The sequence below is a fragment of the Condylura cristata genome, unplaced genomic scaffold (assembly GCF_000260355.1).
Source record: "Condylura cristata isolate star-nosed mole 26May11 unplaced genomic scaffold, ConCri1.0 scaffold00009, whole genome shotgun sequence".
In the NCBI taxonomy this organism is placed as follows: domain Eukaryota; kingdom Metazoa; phylum Chordata; class Mammalia; order Eulipotyphla; family Talpidae; genus Condylura; species Condylura cristata.
Window position 1 is genome coordinate 46,474,972 of NW_004567110.1, and position 17,973 is coordinate 46,492,944.

At 40.8% G+C, this 17,973-nt stretch overlaps 1 protein-coding gene across 1 annotated transcript in view; it reads right to left on the reverse strand.

Annotated features, from left to right (window-relative positions):
* Positions 1-17,973, reverse strand: part of LOC101630127 (extracellular sulfatase Sulf-1) — a 130,606-nt gene that overhangs the window by 20,101 nt on the left and 92,532 nt on the right. Inside the window, exons 8-14 of the mRNA XM_012723093.1 lie at positions 16,799-16,974; positions 15,077-15,205; positions 14,751-14,807; positions 13,845-13,974; positions 4,395-4,611; positions 1,702-1,951; positions 240-336 (exon numbers count right to left, since the gene is read on the reverse strand). Of these exons, the coding sequence (XP_012578547.1) occupies positions 240-336; positions 1,702-1,951; positions 4,395-4,611; positions 13,845-13,974; positions 14,751-14,807; positions 15,077-15,205; positions 16,799-16,974 (1,056 nt within the window). The remainder of the gene's footprint in view (positions 1-239; positions 337-1,701; positions 1,952-4,394; positions 4,612-13,844; positions 13,975-14,750; positions 14,808-15,076; positions 15,206-16,798; positions 16,975-17,973) is intronic.

Sequence of the window (17,973 nt, forward strand, 5' to 3'; positions counted from 1 at the left end):
AGGTGTCTCCTTAATAACTGAATATTTATCTCACAGAGACTTTAAAAGGTCATGGATAGTCTCTTCTCATTCTATTTTGCTCTAGTCAGGAACATTGTTGTGTCACTGGAGAAAGGTAGATATCTGTTATTCTGCTTTTCACATAGTTATAAAAAAGATGACGGCCAATGGTCAGACCAGGACTGGGGAGCTGTCTTTGCATTTGGAATCTACCTGGGAACTGCATAGCCATGGCTAACCTCTTTATCGATGTACGCCTTATGGTCCTTCCAGGCTCTGGCTGATTGATAGAGTTCTCTCTCACAGTGGATTGTATCATTTGGAAGAATGAAGCACCTGTAAAAATAAACAGACAATAAAGCCATTTGTAATAGTTCTGTATCCTAATATTTAAAAAAAAAAATAGAAATAGCTAAGAAACAAAATCATTCTCTAAAGCCTAAATCTGGATACAAATGCTAATTTGAAGTTGAGTCATAGACTTAGGGGAAATGTCTTCTGACTACCGGCAAAGGGTGGTGTCAGAAAACACCCCTAGGATCAGCCTTCAAGTCTGTATTCAGTATTCTCACACCTCCTTGGAAAGATACCACCAGAGAAATCCAGTTTTGAAAACCTAAATATTGTCGGAAAAAATGAGTTTTTCACAGGTACTACTCTGACACCATTTTTAGTGAAAAAATGAGTTTTCCACAAACACTACTCTAACAGATAAAATTTTGTTAGACTTGTGATGCCCCAACTCCTCAAATTAATGAAATGAGAAAACAAAGTTCTTGCCAATAAATTCAGAAAGCATTTCAAGATATATCAAGAGATTAAGGAGGTTATAGAAGTAAGTAAAGCATCATATCTGTTCAAAAGTGGGGGATCAGGCCCTCTCTGGTGGCACAGAGGGTTAAAGCACTGCACTAAGAAGCTAAAGCCACTTCCTCATGAGTTTGATCCCCACCTGCCCCAGAGGTGATCCACATGGCGCGGCAGACCTCTCTTGACCTGCTTGCTGCCCCCCCTCAGCAGTGTATCTTGTCAGTCGGCCTGTTCTGTTCCCCACTCTGTCTCTGATGAATCCTCTCACCGCCCCTGTACCTCTGGCCTGCACCCCAGTTTTGTATGCATAAATAAATAAGTCTTTATAAAAAAAAAAGTGGAGGATCATTTCTTCCCTGTTTCCTGGTCTCTGAGGCCTTCTGTGATTTTGGGATCTCCACAGGTTAGTATTTCTGAATCTTATGTTGCCTGGCAGCCTATCCCATCTCTCTAGAAACTTCTCAAGCTACAGTTCCCTTTCCGGCTGTGTTTAATTTCGGCCTGTGACTGTACCTGCTCCGAGCTAAGGAGCTTCTACCAGTGCTGGTTATGAGTTCCATCTGTTTTCTAGACTCCCACTAAGGTAAATGCTTACGGGCAGGACTCCATGAAGGCTAACTCAAGATGTGGCACAATCACTCTGGCTAAATCCCAGGCTGATCAGTCTTAATATGAAACTGAACCCAAAACACATGTCCAATTCTATGATATTTGACTCGCTGCTTCCCTAAATGCTGCCCCCCCCACCCCAAGTGGTTGCATAGGCCAGCACTAGGTCAATAAACTGCTGAGGGATAATAGGCATTTTTTTAAGGGGCAGAATGATGATATTTGGGGGGGGGGAAGGGTGGCTTGGCACTCAACCATCATGAACATGAAAAGGCTTCCTACTTGTGTGTCACTCTCACGGTGGCAGGCAGGGCCACGGTGTTGCTGCTGTCTTCAAGGGCTGAGTCCCCATTGCCACCGCCAGTAGCCTGGCGACCTGGTGCTTTGTGACCTTCATCATGACGCTTGGCAATGTTTCTGGGCTGCAACACTTGTAATTCTTCCTCTTCGAGGTTTATGTCATATATTTCACCTTCAAATTCGACTGACAAGGAACGTGTCTGCCGAGTATGGACAAATCTGGGCTTGTACTCTGGAGTTAAGGGGGGAGGCAATTAATTAATACAAAGGTACAGACACCATTTAGGAGAAAAGGACCACTGACTTGAGAACTTTTGGAAAGGCCACGGAGAATGTAGTGCATTGCTGAGGGACATGGGACTGGTGATAGCTCCCTGGAACTTGCTTCCGGGGCTTTGTGATGGAACAGCGACCAATGGAACAAAACAAGCTTCTAATTTGATCTCTCAATGGAGGTCTGGGTGACCTTGAAGATCCTTTTAACTTATAGATAATCATGAATTTTTCTACTGAGTTTCCAATATGGACGAGGTAGTTCATTCGCACAAAACTCTATGTCCAGTGATAAGTGTTTATTTTTGCCAGGTATTATTTTACCTCGTACTTATCTCTTATACACAATCTTGAAAGATGGATATTCTAATAAAACCTTATATTACATTTTTTTTTCAGATTGTCAAAATCGACTCATCGACTTAGTACCATTCCTATTTTAGAGATGAGAACACTGAAGAATTGGCTGTTTTGTAGATTTTACAAGTTTACACAATAGCCAAGTTTTTTTTAACTGTGGTGGACTAAAACAAATTCTACAGGCTATAAGCTCTTCCTGTGATACTAGCTTGATTTTTTCAAAAAGGTAAATGCTCTGGACACTTTCTATTGCACAAAAAATAGAGGATTGCTCTTAGAAAAAGTAAAATTTGCAAGTGCTTTCACTGTCCAGCTGACTTTTAATAGTTGGTAGTGGAGAATACTCCTGGGAGGCTGGCATGCTTTCCGGTCACTTTAGATCATGATTAAGGCCCCAAGTTGCTAAAGAGCTATAACATGCAAACATTAGCTCCTGCTTACAGATGCCCCCACGGTCTGTGCATATTTTTAGTTCTTCTCCTTCAGCCTGCTTGCTAAGATAGGAAGAAGGAGAGCACATGGGCAGCTGAATGAGAATAATTCTGCTCTGAAAGCAGTTTCCACATGAGGAGATGCCTCTCTGACATTTGGCAAGAGTGCAGTCATCATGGAAAAGGAGAAAACTCCTGTTCTCTATGACTCCATATGTTCTGAAGAAATAACCCACATTTCCTTAGCACATGCTCCACACTGAAAAATCATGTACTATGGGCCCTCCTTGGTGAGCCAGGGGCTAAAGTCTCAACACTATATGAGATAGTCTCTGCAGCAGGAGTTCAATCCCCAGCCAGGGAGCTGACCCACATGGTGCAGCAGACCTCTCCTGGCTCATCTGCTGCTCCCCTTGGCAGTGTATTTCGGTAGATCCATCTGCTCTGCTTCCCGCTCTGTCTCTGGAGAATCCTCTCACCTCCCCAGTTCTTGCATGCATGCATAGATAAATAAAAAGAAATCTTTAAGAAAAAAAATCAATACACATAGTGGTCAATACGTGGAGCAGCCTCTAACTTCCCAGAAGTTTCTGTGAGGAAAATGTCAGGGGGCTCCTTGTCCCTTTTATTGTCAATTCACTGTCCTTGTGTGAATTATTGACCTGATATTTCCTCTCAGAAAGGAAAGAAAGTTTCTCAAATAAAAGGTCTTCAGTCTTTTGGATTATGGTTTCCCTTAAAAATTTGCTGAAAGTTTTAGATAAACTCAATAATGTGAATGTATACAGAGACTATTCTTAAAAATTTGGATAAAATATTAGATGACTTGTGATCCCCTAAAGCTCACTGTGGTGTGCCAGGTAAGAAAGATAGTTTTAAGGGATTCCCTTGTTTTAGCAAACACTATTTGAACACAGAATTAAATTTAATGTCGCTTGCTTACTTCAGTCTTTAAAGAAAGACACAGAAATGAGTCACTTTTCTTACTCGGCCACTAGATGGCATTAGACTCATTCTTTTATGGAAGGCATCGCATTGAGATTTCATACCTATAGAACCAATCTTAAGTATTACAGATGTTTGATAAGCTTTAATAAAGAAAATGCTGGCTCGTGCTATTTATGTGGAATTCAACTAGTTTGACCTACCTATCCACAAGAGGAATTAGAAAATAGAATTGCCCTGAAACAGATAATCGTTTTTAAATGTTTCCTTTCTAACCCTCCCTCCCATGATCCCCCACCCACACTCCCATTCTGTCTTTTCTCCTTCATTCTGTCTCTCTCAGCAACTGTAAAATAAGATGGGCAAACCAGGATCTCAGCAATAAGTATAATAATAAAATTGCCCGAACCCATTCCCTTTATGTCTTTTCAGGTCTCTGTTTTATTTATGGTGTTTTTACTGAATGTATTTCATTCCATGCTTCAATTAAAATGTTCAAAAATCAAACTTTCAAATTGTTTTAGTGTTCATATTTTAAATAGAACAATCACTGGCTTTTAGTCCTGTAACTATGCATTGGCAATATCTAAAAAGAGATAATTCTTGTCTGACACCCATTCCCAGGGCTTCAGACTGCCACTGAGGTGGCCCCAGTAGCTGGCTTACTCGGGGTCCCCTGGTTTCTCAGGAACTGCCTCTGACTCTTCCTCTGGCCTCTGCTGGCACGATAAGCAGACTCCCCACAACTGCACTCTTTATCCTTGTCGTGGAAGCCACGAGAATAGAGGTTCCTCGTGCTCTGCCGGACTGGGAGCAGGTCGCTGGAGCCTTTACACTTGTGAATCCGAAGCTTGCCAGATGTGTCCTCAATGCACTGCCACTTCTGCAAAAGGCAACGTGAAAACGATTTACCAGTCCTGATCCAGGTGTTTCTTGTTAAGGACTGCTGCCTCAGCTTTTAGCAACACTGGCAACTCCATTAAAGTGAACACATGAAGAAGGCAAACTTTTAAAACGTCCCTGCAAGAAGTTGACTCCCATTTCTCTTGGTTATTTCTTTCACTGGAGGCAAGTACAGATGACAAGGAAATCATTGGAAATCAGAACTACCTCAATGACACTAGAGTCAAAAATTGATACATAAATTCTCAGCGTGCAGACTAAACAAGAGTCTTGAATGAAATATGGAAAAGCCCTTAACACACCAAGCCGTAGAGCACAGCTGTCAGAACTGTTTTCACCAGACCCCACTTTCTCTGGAAAAACAAATGTGGCTGCTTTGTTCTCTGCCCCTGAATTTCTAACGCGAGCCAGGAAAGAGTGGTACATGAGGAAGACAGAGATAGTTTAATCTGGCTCCATCAGGGGGCGTGCCAACTTTCATACCCCCAGCCATAAGCAGGTGGGACAGATTTCCTTTGGTGCCTTTTCTTACCCTCCTCCAAACGCAGTACATCCCACACAGCTCTGCTGTAGGGACACTGATCCCAAAAGATCTTGGGGAGTAGCCATTAGGTTTTCTAGCTTGTTTATTCTGCCAAGTCTATGGCAGATCCTGAAGATTCAATTCTGAATCGAGATGACATAGCACGAGGTCTTGGGCTTCTGGGTTATCAGCCCGGTTGAAAGGCGGCAGCTTCACCTGGGGATTATTTCACAGATGCCTCTGGATCTTACTTAAAAATGTAATAACCTTTCTTTTACTTCTTATTCTCCTTTTTCTCCTTCCCAAAACATGTCATTTGGAAAGCAAGAACAATACAGTTTTAAGCTGAATGTGGTTGTTACAATGTAGTGATGCAGCATGTTAGGCTTCTGGCTTTTGTCTCCCCTTCCACATATAAGTATTGTGCAAATACACAATACTAAACTGGCAAAGCAACACTATTTGTAAAATGATGTGTTTGCTGTGGTAGTGTATCTACTTTCAAATACATACGAAAACTTTAGAAATTGTTAAATAAAAGTTGTTCTTTCATACATCATATAAAATGATTTCATATGACCTGAAATGGTTTTGTATGCAGTACTTTGCGCATCATGGTTTCAGATCTTCCTAATGCAAGGTCAAGTTTGACCAATGGTCCCAACAGAAAATGGCATTTGTGGACAAAGTGGTACACAATAGGACCAAGATGCAGGGCTAAGGTTTGCTTTTTCTCAACAGTCATATGCCTTCAAGAAGTGCTGGTTTGTGAGAGCTGCCTTTGAGCTTCCATTTTATAATTCCCAAATCAAAGATACGTAGACTTGGTCTAGGATTGCAGTTTCACCTCTACATACTCTTTCCCATGAGGAGGCAAAAATGCATATATTTAGGTCAAAGTCTCCTGGATTGATGATCCTTGTGGAGGAAATATTTATGGGTGTGAATGTGAAAAGGAAAGTGTGTCCAGAAATGTACTGTTGAAACCAGGACAGAAAATGACTCCAGTTGAACAGATTAGCACTGTCAGTAAGATAATGCTGCTCTACCGAAGAGTAGATTGTCACTTTCTCTATGGTTAGTTGACAAGTGATAGAATTTAGTCTTCATATACTTAGCTGGCAGGGTTTGCGCTATCAGCTAGAGGAGATACCATGAAATTCTCACAAAAAGTCTCCAAACTAGGACAGAATTATATGTCATAGCACATTCTTGCTGGTGAAAGTGTCACCAAATATGTGATGACCTTCTATAGCCTCAAGAGGTTGGGGGTTGGTGCTGGAATATCTGTCTACATCTGTACTTAATAACACCAAATAGTTTAATACTTACCCATCCACTTGTGTAATCTCTCCCTGAAACCTCCAACAACTAAGGCTGACTTAATGCTAATCATAGCTAAAGAAGAGGTCAGTGGATTCACAGTTTGATGGTCAAGTAGAAACTAAGAAGTACTCTATTTTTTTTCTGTCAAACAGAGCAGGTTGACTTTGTTTCTGAAAATAATGGCCTTATGCCTTTTTGTAGATCTAATTTATATCAATTTTAGCACAAATACACGGCAAATTCCTTCACTATGACAGTGGGTGATTTTCTTAGTTTTATAAGCACAATGCATTAAATATTCTGCCTGTGGGTTTTCTTTCTTTCTTTCTTTTGCCTGATACAGCTGCAGGTACAAGTAGATTCCTGTAGAACACAAAAGCATCACCAGAATTTTTAGTGATATAGCCTATTTGGAATTCAACCTGTTTTTCCCCATTAACCAAATTCCTTGTTGATTTTCTATGGAATAGAGATGAAGGGAAAGGGTGTTTCTTTCCTGAAGTGTTAAACTTAACCACACCAGAGGCATAGCACTATTCTCAGCACGGATGATATATCCCATAATCAACACATACATGTATATGTATATGTGTGTATGTACATGTGTGCACACATACCCACACATGACATGTATACACACACATGTATACATATGTAGATGTAGCTATGCACATTCTTGTGCAAAGCCACTGCCAAAAATACCAATTATTTCCTATACTGTGAACACTTTGAACAAGTCATAAACCCTATCAGAGAAAGTAATTAGGTAGCGGCTTTGAAATCTTCTTAGTGGTCAGCATACTAGGAATTTTAATGAAACGTAATTACCACACATTAGCCAGAGTCATTTTAATGTTCAATATCACGAATACCATGACATTTTTTATGACTGAGCAGTAAAATCTTAAAATGGCTGCAGCTAAAATGGTCATCGAACTTAGAGAGTTTATAGAAGATGTGAAGAATGATAATTTTAAAAAGACTTTCTCTGAAACTCGTGCTGCAAGTCACTTAAACAGTGGAAATAATGAGATGATTTTTCATTGCAGAAAACTTTCAGCCATCAGAGGAAAGTGTGGGCTTGGGAATGAGGCACCTGCTAGGGGAACCTGGAATCTGCCTCAGAAGGGACGTTTGTTAGGCAAACGTCCTTGGAAAAATGCGAGTCACAGTTTCCTTTTATTTATACTTTTGAAGTTCATCAGTAAATCCCTGAATTTCCAAATCCAGTTGCCTATGCTTTCTGTGAGGACTCACTGCTCCTGCAAATTCCTTTCCTGCTTTCTGGGACAATAGCTGCCATATTAGCCTATACTAATAGCTCTGGACAGTCACTTGTGACAGTCAGAGCTAGACTGGTAGGATAAGTATGGCTCAGGGAAAATAAATTTGGCGAACTGATCCTGGCCAATAATTGATTGCCAGCACTTGTTTTTGAAAGATGCTATGGGCCAACCCATGCTCCAAACGTTTAATATATTCAACTCTAAGGATATTTGCGACAGCTCTCTGAGGCAAGTACTATCATCCTGTGCATTTTATAGATGAAGAAACTGAGGTAGAGTTAAATTAAGTAATTTCCATGATCACCTACCATCAAAGTTCTGGACCTAGGATGTAATCCCAAGGCACTGATAAAAGGAATGGGGCCCTCCCTGGTGGCACAGCGGGTTAAAGCACAGCACTAAGAAGCTAAAGCCACTTCAGCATGAGTTTGATCCCCACCCCGGAGCTGACCCACATGGCGTGGCAGACCTCTCCTGACCCGCCTGCTGCTCCCCTCAGCAGTGTACTGCATCAATCGGCCTGTTCTGCTCCCCACTCTGTCCCTGGTAAAGCCTCTCACCAGCCCTGTACCTATGACCTGTACCCCAGCTCTGTATGCATAGATAAATAAATCTTAAAAAAAAAAAAAAAAGGAATGGTTTGGGATAGAGTGTGAGCCTTCAGATGACCCTCAGTTGAGGGTACATTGGGAAGAGGGCGGCAACAGCACATGTGCAGATGAGAATGTTACATTTAGGAGATGGAGATGGTGGCAGGCAGTCTGTCCAGGAGGACTGTAGGCATCACTGGGAAATATAAATTTAAAGGGGCAGAGCCACATTACATGGTTTAAGTACAGTGCCCTAATGATTGTCTGTTTCTGACTGGAAACATCCCTAAATATGGTTTAATGCTGAATCTTGTAGTTTGTATTTTGCTGAATGCACAGATGCACCATTATTTAGATGGTTCCTTCTTTGATACAGGGTGGAAGGAGGGAGGCAAGGGTTAGGGGTTAGTTAATCCAGCCACATCGGGCCCCTGTGAAGAGCAGGCTGCAGGCAGAGGAAGGCCCCAGGGACTTGGACCTTCAGGCCATACCTTCTGGGATCAAGAGGGCTGGGAGAAACGGCAATCAATATGCTATGGTCTAGCCAGGGCTTAGTGATTTTATAGAAACAGGTCATCAGTTTCTGGCAAACTAACAATCCCAGCCAGATCTTTAAGAGATAAATGGCTTTTTATTCCTGCTCGGCAGCTGGTGACATAGGTTGGAGGGAGCCATGATCAGAGAGATGAACTTCAGATGAGAATACAGAAGTTGGAGCTAAATTAGTTTATGCTCAGCAAACCACATTTGGATTTCCTTTGCTTGAAGCGATGGTCCTTTTAGAATTTTAAACAAAGCTTTTATTTTACATTGCTGTAAAAGAAAGGTAAACTAAATTGCAAAGGTATTGGAATTCAACCACTCAACAAAAGGATATGACATTTACTCTATAAAAACAAAAGAGCTGCTGTTTGCTCTAAAATGACAGTGAATATATAAATGACTTCAAAATTGAATGCCTAAGGAATTTGTTTTGTATGTAACCATTTAAGCAATTGATACTATGCATAAAAGCAGGGAGAAGAAAATCTGTAGTGCACCAATATGAAGAATTCTCAGTCTTGGCGGCACACAGAAATTACCTAGAAGCTAACATTAAAACCCTAGGGATTCTGGGTCCCAACCCCAGTGGTTTTGATTTAACTTGTGCGGGGTGTACTTGAGCAGGAGTCCTTATAACCCATGTGATCCTAGCATGCAGTCATCAGAGGCACTGCCGTACGTGCTGTGAGTGGGTTCCAAGCCCATGGCTCTAGCCAAGCAAATGCATGTATAATTTCAAAAGGGAAATCGAGTATAGTCTCTTTTTTTTTTTTCCAGAGGCAGTGAGTTTTGGGAAGTAAAGGATAAGCATGAAGTGAAAATAGCTCTACTTTCTGACTTTGGGTTTGTAGTTTGTTTTCTGGACCTACATTTCTTTCACAGGAAAATGACATCATTCAGCAAATACATTTAGAAGACTCCTTCCGACTCTGATAGTCTTTAGTTCTTATCCTGGTAAAAAATAAAAATGTCAGGCCTCCCTTGTTGCACAAGGGTTAAAATCTCAGCGCTACTAACTCAGCACCAGCATGAGCTTGATCCCCAGCCAGGGAGGTGATCCACGTGGTGCAGCAGACCTCTCCTGACTCACCTGCTGCTCCCTCAGCAGTATAGCTCAGTCAATACAGCTGTTCTGCTCCCTACTCTCTCACCCCCTGCACCTTTGGCTTACACCCCAGATCTTGTATGCATAAAATAAAAATCTTAAAATAAAGATGGCTTGACCACACCTCCAGATATTTTAATTTGGTTGATCTGGAGTGAGGCTGTGTATATCATTTTCAAAGGTCCCCAGGTGATTCAAATGTTCAGCCAAGATTGAACATCACCGATCTGTGCTTTCTGTTGAGCCAAAGTATTTTCAGGTAGAATTAGAGATTTGCACAAGCGTGTGTGTGTGTGTGTGTGTGTGTGTGTGTATAGTGTGTCTATACACAAATGTGTTTGGGCATATAATGCCATCTGATAGAGTGATGGGAATTCATTTAACCTCGTTTTCATTCAGGAACATGCAAGTGATGCAAGCACGTATGTCCATGTTGTCTTAATTAGTCTCTACTAGTTGTGTTCACATAGTGGAGAAGGGAAGCCAAATGTCTGGGATTCTGGCCCATTTTAATTCCTTGTTGGTTTCCAAAAATGAAAACAACAGGTAAAATGGCTTGAACAATAAAACTCCAACATTTGCACATTGCTTTATAGTTCATCTAACATTTTACATGTGTGATATCACTTTATCCTCAAAAGATTGAAATTAATTTCCCCCACTTTAGAGACAGGAAACTTGGTAACCTGGAGTGTCTTGCCCCAGAAAAATATAACTGAAAAGTGGCAGATGCCAATATTCTAATCCATATTTTTTGATTTCAAATTCTAATTCATGCACCCCCATTGATGTTACAAAACAATCCTTACGTGGCCAGCTGTGCAGTGTGGTGAAAGGGTAACTTTCCCTTTGGAAATTAAGAATGAAGAGAATGAGACTAATTTTTCCTCTACGTCCCATCAAGGGTCAAACCAAAGAGATGATTGTGTTGTCTTTGAATAAAGGCCATTACCCCAGGGAAGGAAGAGAATCGGGGGCACTGGCCAGGTGTGAAATCAATGTCAAGGCAGATATTCCAAGCAAGATAGTTCTAGCTTTAGCTGTCATCTTGATTCTGACTGATACAATCTCTTTTTTCCCCCAAAGTCAATGATACTGTAACTAAAAAGATAATCTCTAAAGTAGTCATTTAGAAAGAGCAAAAGGCTAAACTTTTGTAGCATATAACTAAATCTGACCTACAGATTTGATAGCTGACTTAAGAGGTTCAAGATTTTCAAGTTCTGATTCTTAAGCTATAGTTTGAGCATCCAGTAGGAAGTGATCCTCATAAGGAATATGGTCTTTATTGTTCCACTATTTCAGGTACTTTTATTTTATTTTTTTAAAGATTTATTTATTTATGTATACAGAACTGGGGTACAGGCCAGAGGTGCAGGGACGGTGAGAGGATTCACCACACACAGAGAGGGGAGCAGAACAGGCAGATAGATGAAGTACACTGCTGAGGGGAGCAGCGGGCGGGTCAGGAGAGGTCTGCTGCGCTATGTGGGTCACCTCCGGGGCAGGCGGGGATTGAACTGATGCTGAAGTGCCTTTAGCTTCTTAGTGCATATGCAGTGCTTTAACCTGCTGCGCCACCAGGGAGGGCCCTCAGGTACTTTTAAAAGAGATTGTTGCTAATGTTATCATATCTTTGTGATAGAATCTAAGCTGAGACTAATTAAACAAAAGAACATTTCACAAAGCATAATATTAAAGCATTATTTGGGGAAAAATGATTTTAGAAAACTATATAGATGCAAAATGAAGTTTTTAATAGTTGACACTCAGTACATGAGTGAAAAGCTTGTGCCAAAAGCATCACAATATAGTTTGCTACATTTTCCCTTTAGAATATATATTAGGGCCCTCCCTGGTGGCACAATGGGTTAAAGCACTGCATTATGAAGCTCTCCAAAGCCACTGCAGCATGAGTTCGATCCCCGGCCAGGGAGCTGACCCACATGGTGCAGCAGACCTCTCCTGACCTGCCCGCTGCTCCCCTCAGCAGTGTATTTCTGTAGATCTGCCTGTTCTGCTCCCCACTCTGTCTCTGGTGAATCCTCTCACCCTCCACACCTCTGACCTGTACCCCAGTTCTGTAAGCATAAATAAATCTTTAAAATAAAGGAATATATACTAAAATTTTAGTACACGCCATATGAAGCAGTTTATAAAATTGTACATTGAAAAGTAGGATATCTGCCTTATTCCCAAATAACTATAGTACTCACAACTCAGAGGACTAAAATAGCAATACGATGATCAAATTTGCATGAGGTATATTTAATACTGAACATTTCCAACTCCTGAATAAAAGTAAATTAGCCTATTGAGGCTGACTCATAAAAATCATGTTAGAGCTACAAAACAATTCAGAGGTTTTAGTCATAATAATGTTTCGAGCTTCCATAAGAAGGATTTGAAGACTTCAAATTAAAATATAGTGAATAGGTCTAAGCTTCTCCACTAAACACTTGAAAATTAAGACTTTCTAGAATGCCATGTAGGCTTGGTTTTATCCCTTCCTTCAACAACTCTCACTCCCCACCCTTTTCTATTTCAAAGGAATCCTTGTGTACAGAAAGGAAACAGAGAGTATGAGGATCAAGTTGTTTATTATGAATGTCTCTTCTAAGCTAGATAACATATAATAAGGGAATAATGAATAAGACTATTTTCATAATAGCCAAACTATTCACATTGTGTGTTTGATATATTGAATCAGTACTGGCTAAGTATGTGGATACCGAGAGGTCACATAAGATTAAACAAAAAAAGGCCAGAAAAGAATTGAGTGTCTCTTCCCCTAGTTAGAACCTTATCTTGAAAGGCAGCAAGTGGCCAGAGTTTTGATGCTACACCTCATTTGGGTTCCAGTTTGGTCATCTACCCGCTGTCTATTTGTACAAGGAGAATGGCACTGTCCATTTCACTTGATGTGAGTACTTAATTGGGCTAACATATATAAAACCTCCTGTCCAGTGCCTTACATATGATATGCTCAAAAGACATATTTTTTACTTTCCTTCAGTTTTGTTCTGGTTGCAGTGTCTTAGGCAGAAATTCCATTTCTCTCTCCTCAGGACACAGAATTTCTTTTAGATTTCAATCAAGACTAGTTTAGCTAGTTTGTGTTCATCTGTTCCCACTCCTTGAAAAGCAAGTCTGTGTTAATTCATCACATACTTTTAGTTCTAGTTGAGAGAGTTGACAATGTTGTCATCCTGAATGTTACAGTAATATAAGGATTAATGAAGAGGATTCATTCTAATAAAATATTTGATGTCAGAAATTCTATGAGGAGTAGAAAAAATAATAAAACAAGAATATGGTTTCCCCTTGGACATAGATTCCATCCTATTATCTGAGTTGGATGACATCTGAATTAGTCCAGGACGGGAAGATCCCATCATGGCTTTTAGGTGGCTCACTGCCTAGAGGCCCAGCATTGAGCCATGAGATTGATTAAGTAGCGTCTTAACACTGGCCTCTTCTTGATTATCATTTTACAGAAGCCCCAGGGATGGTGACTCCTCATATGGCACCCATCTCTTATGTTTCTAACTTAGCTATCCATTTCTTGTATCTGCTGTCTTGAATTGGTATTGGCTAATTAGGTTGATACTTAGAATCCTCTCTGAGCCAACACCATTTTTTTTGAACCAGAAGAAGCCCAAGCAGTAATTAAGAGGTCCAGCGCAGACCAGGCAGACAATTCTCAGTGAGGGGAGAGGTCAGACTGAGCATTCCATGACCACTACAAGGTTTTTATACACGAGCGTACATTATCTCATACATTTAAATCTTTTAAATTGGAAGTTGAGAAGCATGTGAGAGGTGGTGAAGGAAACGTACCTGCCCAGGTTGCTCACAGGCTGTCTGGTACCTGGCCTGCTGGCACAGTTCTTTGACCCTCTCATATTTGGGTAAATGATTTGACTGTTGGATATTCTTGTTGGATTCTTCCTTCTTTCGTAGAAATTTCCTTAGAAAGGGAAAAAGGTTTTTTTTTAATGTCAGAAGTGATCTGAATCACCTATCCCAAGTCTTGCCTGCTCTCTTTCTTGTCACAGTCAGTTATATAACTTCACATTCTCACACCAGCAAGAAAAGATGGTTAGGCTCTGTCCACAGATCAACATTTTTGAGTCCCCTGGGAATAGTAGGAGCTATGAAAATGAGAGAACAGAACAGGAAGATTCATTTTCCCCAAAACTATAAAGTTCAAAACTTTGGGCTAAAATGTTTAGTTTTATAGACTCAAAGTTCTGTTTGTTAAAAAATAATTAGACATTTTTTTTCCCACCTAAAATATGTTTGGGGAATAACAAGACAATGAGCATTATACATCAAAAGGGGAAACCCAGAGTCATAGCAGAAATTACAATCTCACGTATTTGTCTACTTTAAACTAGGGAAGGCACAAAAGGAGAAGTAGAAAGGAGGGGTGCCAGGAGGATTTGGGAAGGAGAGTTGACAAAGTCAGTTAACTGAACCAAGACTGAACATGCAACAGAAAATCCATCCCCACGTTAGGGCAATGGTCTCGTAACTTGTGCTTTACAGCTCTGATGCAATAGCCATTACTCTGCTGGTCAGCAGAGAAGAAGAAGCAAACTGTTCAATCTTGTGACTAGGTTTATGAAATATGCATGCTTAGTAAACCAAAAAAAAAAAAAAAAAAAGTGGAAGAAAACACCCCTCAGGGAGAGCTGCCCACTAGGATTTATTCCCAGAAGCACCCCAGGAACCAATAATTACCCTCTTTCCACGAGGAATGTATCACGCCAAATTTTGGCCTTCTTGTTTGTTCGAAACCTGAAATCAAAATAATAATATTTACTGTTGGCATCTAGATGTTTTTCCAAATGGACTTGTGCTAAGAGTTTATTTAAAGAAACACCTCTCCCTTCCCGCAGACCATGACTGCATTGACATCAATATGCTGTTCACAAAGAGCTGAGAAATTTTCAGCTCAGTGTGTTCCTCAAGGGCAAAACAAATTTTGCCTTCAGTTCTTTTAGCTGCTGGCTTGCTCTGGGTACCAGTGTGCTTGGGTCTGGCCAAGGGAAAGAAAATGGACACACCTGTTACCTGGCTTTTCCAGGTCCAGAAGTTTGAGGACAGATTTGCCATCCACATCAGGAGGTGTGTCGAGCCCAGCGATATCCAGGATGGTAGGAGCCAGATCAATGTTAAGAACAATTTGTGGCACTCTGCAAAAGGATGAACAGTTAGGCCCCAAAACCAGTGTGAAGGCAAATATGGCCTAGGGCTGCTTTCTCCACACCATGACTCAACGATTCAGGCTTCTCTGCCTTCTTATCTGGTCTCCTAGGGGCAGCAGCTGCCTCATGTCAGGATGGCTGATGTCAGCAGCAACAGCACAGAGCCGGGTTACAGATGCTCACAGGGCTCGGACTAGAGAAAGGCCAGGTCCTTGAGTGCCGGCTGTACTTTCAGATGCCTCATAACCTGATGAATGGGTTGTGTAGATGTAGATATTTTTCTAAAACCTGATAATCCATTACTTTTCTGGTCAAGTGAAGTTTGAGAAGAATCAATCTTCTCAAAATGGGCACGAGGTTTTTAGAGTAGAATCTAATCTATGCTACTTAGTCTTTCAAACATAAAATCAAGTCTAGATATGACACTTCCTATTCTGAAGTGCTTTTTTTTTTAAGATTTATTTATTTATGCATGCAAGAACTGGGGTACAGGCCAGAGGTGCTGGGGGTGAGGGAATTCATCAGAGACAGAGTACGGAGCAGAACAGGCAGATGTACTGAAATACACTGCTGAGGGGAGCAGTGGGTGGGAGAGATCTGCTGTGCCATGTGGCTCACCTCCATGGTGGGGATCAAACTCATGCTGTAGTGGCAGATAGCTTCATAATGCTGAGCTTTAACCCACTGCATCAACAGAGAGGGCCCTATTCTGAAGTGTTTGAAAGATAGTTGTTTTCAAGGGTCTTTAGAGGCAATATTTTTTAAAGAAACCTTCAAAGAACTCCCCATCATCCCTCAGTTGCAGTATACGCCGCAGCAGATGAGGTCAGCCCACTTTTGTTCTAGGCCACTGCTGGGATCAGGGATCCTGAGAGGCTCTGACTCTGTCAGTCTAGTCTTCATAGTATTATGTCAGCTGTCCAGGCTTGATGCTTTCTAAGGGATATTGCAGCTTTGAATTCTACTTCCACTCATTTTGTGCTTTCATCTTGCAAATGTTTCATGAACATGATTTCATTTTATGCAGATCATTCTGTGGTGACTGGCAGGGCATATGAAACCCATTTTACGATGAGATTGAGCCACGAAAGGACACAGTGACTTTGGGCCCTTTGGCCTCTTTACTTTATTCAGAAAAGCATGCATTTCTTAAATTTAATTTTCTCTAAAAATTCTTCAGCAAAAATTTAAAAAAATACAATTGAGAGCATAGCATTGGTTGCTTTTCCCTTAAAAGACAGTGTAGCTCTAATTCACAGAAGGTGGGGATGGTGCACCTGAAGTCACATTCTGTGAGTGACTATGACACACACACCATGTGCCATGGGTCCTGGTTAATTTGAGAGAATGAGCCACCGATCGTGTTAATTTTCCTTCTCTTTAAATAGTAGACTTTGGTTAATTTAACATGAGGCAGGCAGGGGGTGGGGGTCGGGTGGGTTTTCATCTTCTAAATGACCACCCAACATACACTCTTTTTTGTTTTGGCTGAAAGGAAACCAGACACTGAGATTGGTAATCGAATTATATCAGATGTACATGAACTACGACAGTGGAATGTACAAACAGAGAAATACATACACTGATCCTGGTTCTACACTTGGGCCACGAATAAAGAAAGGCACTCGGATATCAAAGTCATATGGCATGGATTTCCCCTTGACCAGTCCAAACTGCCCAATATGGTAACCGTGGTCGGCAGTGTAAATGATGTACGTGTTCTCCAGCTCTCCTGTTTCCACCAGCATATTATAGAGCTGAAACAGCACAAAGTCAAGTCAGAAGCAATTGTGATGGCAGAATAGGACAAAAGTATTGTCCTCATCTCTCCAGACCTTTTATTCATTATTCTTAAAAGGCAAGCATTACTTTAATAAGAGACAAACATGGTGCACATTCTCTTGTTGCTTATACTCCTAGAAGAAAAGGTTCAATAATATAGTTGAAACACAACTCCTTTGAATCTGGCACATTCTACCAAAAGTTTTTGTTCATCTACTTAGGGGGGGAAAAAAAGGTATAAAAATAACCTTTAAACCAAACTTGCATGTTTTATTTTGAAAATTCATTTTAAAACCATCATGCATATTTAGTTTTCTAGTGTTAAAAACAGGCTGCCTCCACCTTAAAACAACTAGCAACAACAAGTGTTGGCGAGGATGTGGAGAAAAATGCAAACTAGTATAACCACTATGGAAAATTGGAGGTTCCTCAAACTGCTTAACATGGAGCTTCCATAAGACCCAGCAATCCCACTCCTAGGTATCTACCCGAAAGACATAAAAAACACGGAATCAAAAAGACACCTACACCGCCATGTTTATTGCTGCTTTATTTACAATTGGAAAAACATGGAAGCAGCCCAAATGCCCAAAAGTAGATGACTGGATTAAAAAGATGTGGTACATATATACAATGGAATATTACTCAGCAACCAAAAAAAATAAACACATGCCTTTTGCAGCAACATGGCTGGAGCTGGAAAAGATCATGCTTAGTGAAATAAGCCAGGAAGAAAAGGAAAATACTAGATGGTTTCACTCACAGCAAGTGTCTAATGGACCAGGCGAGAAAATAATAATAATAATGAACAGTCATATACCAGAGACATTTTATGGGGGTGGGGTGGGGAATGGGATCAGAAACAGTGGGGGGAGGGAAATGCACTGGATTGTGGTGATAGCACATGGGTGTCTTGGTGATGGGAAACCCGCGGGGATTACAATTGAGATGAAAAAAAAATTGTACAAAATGAT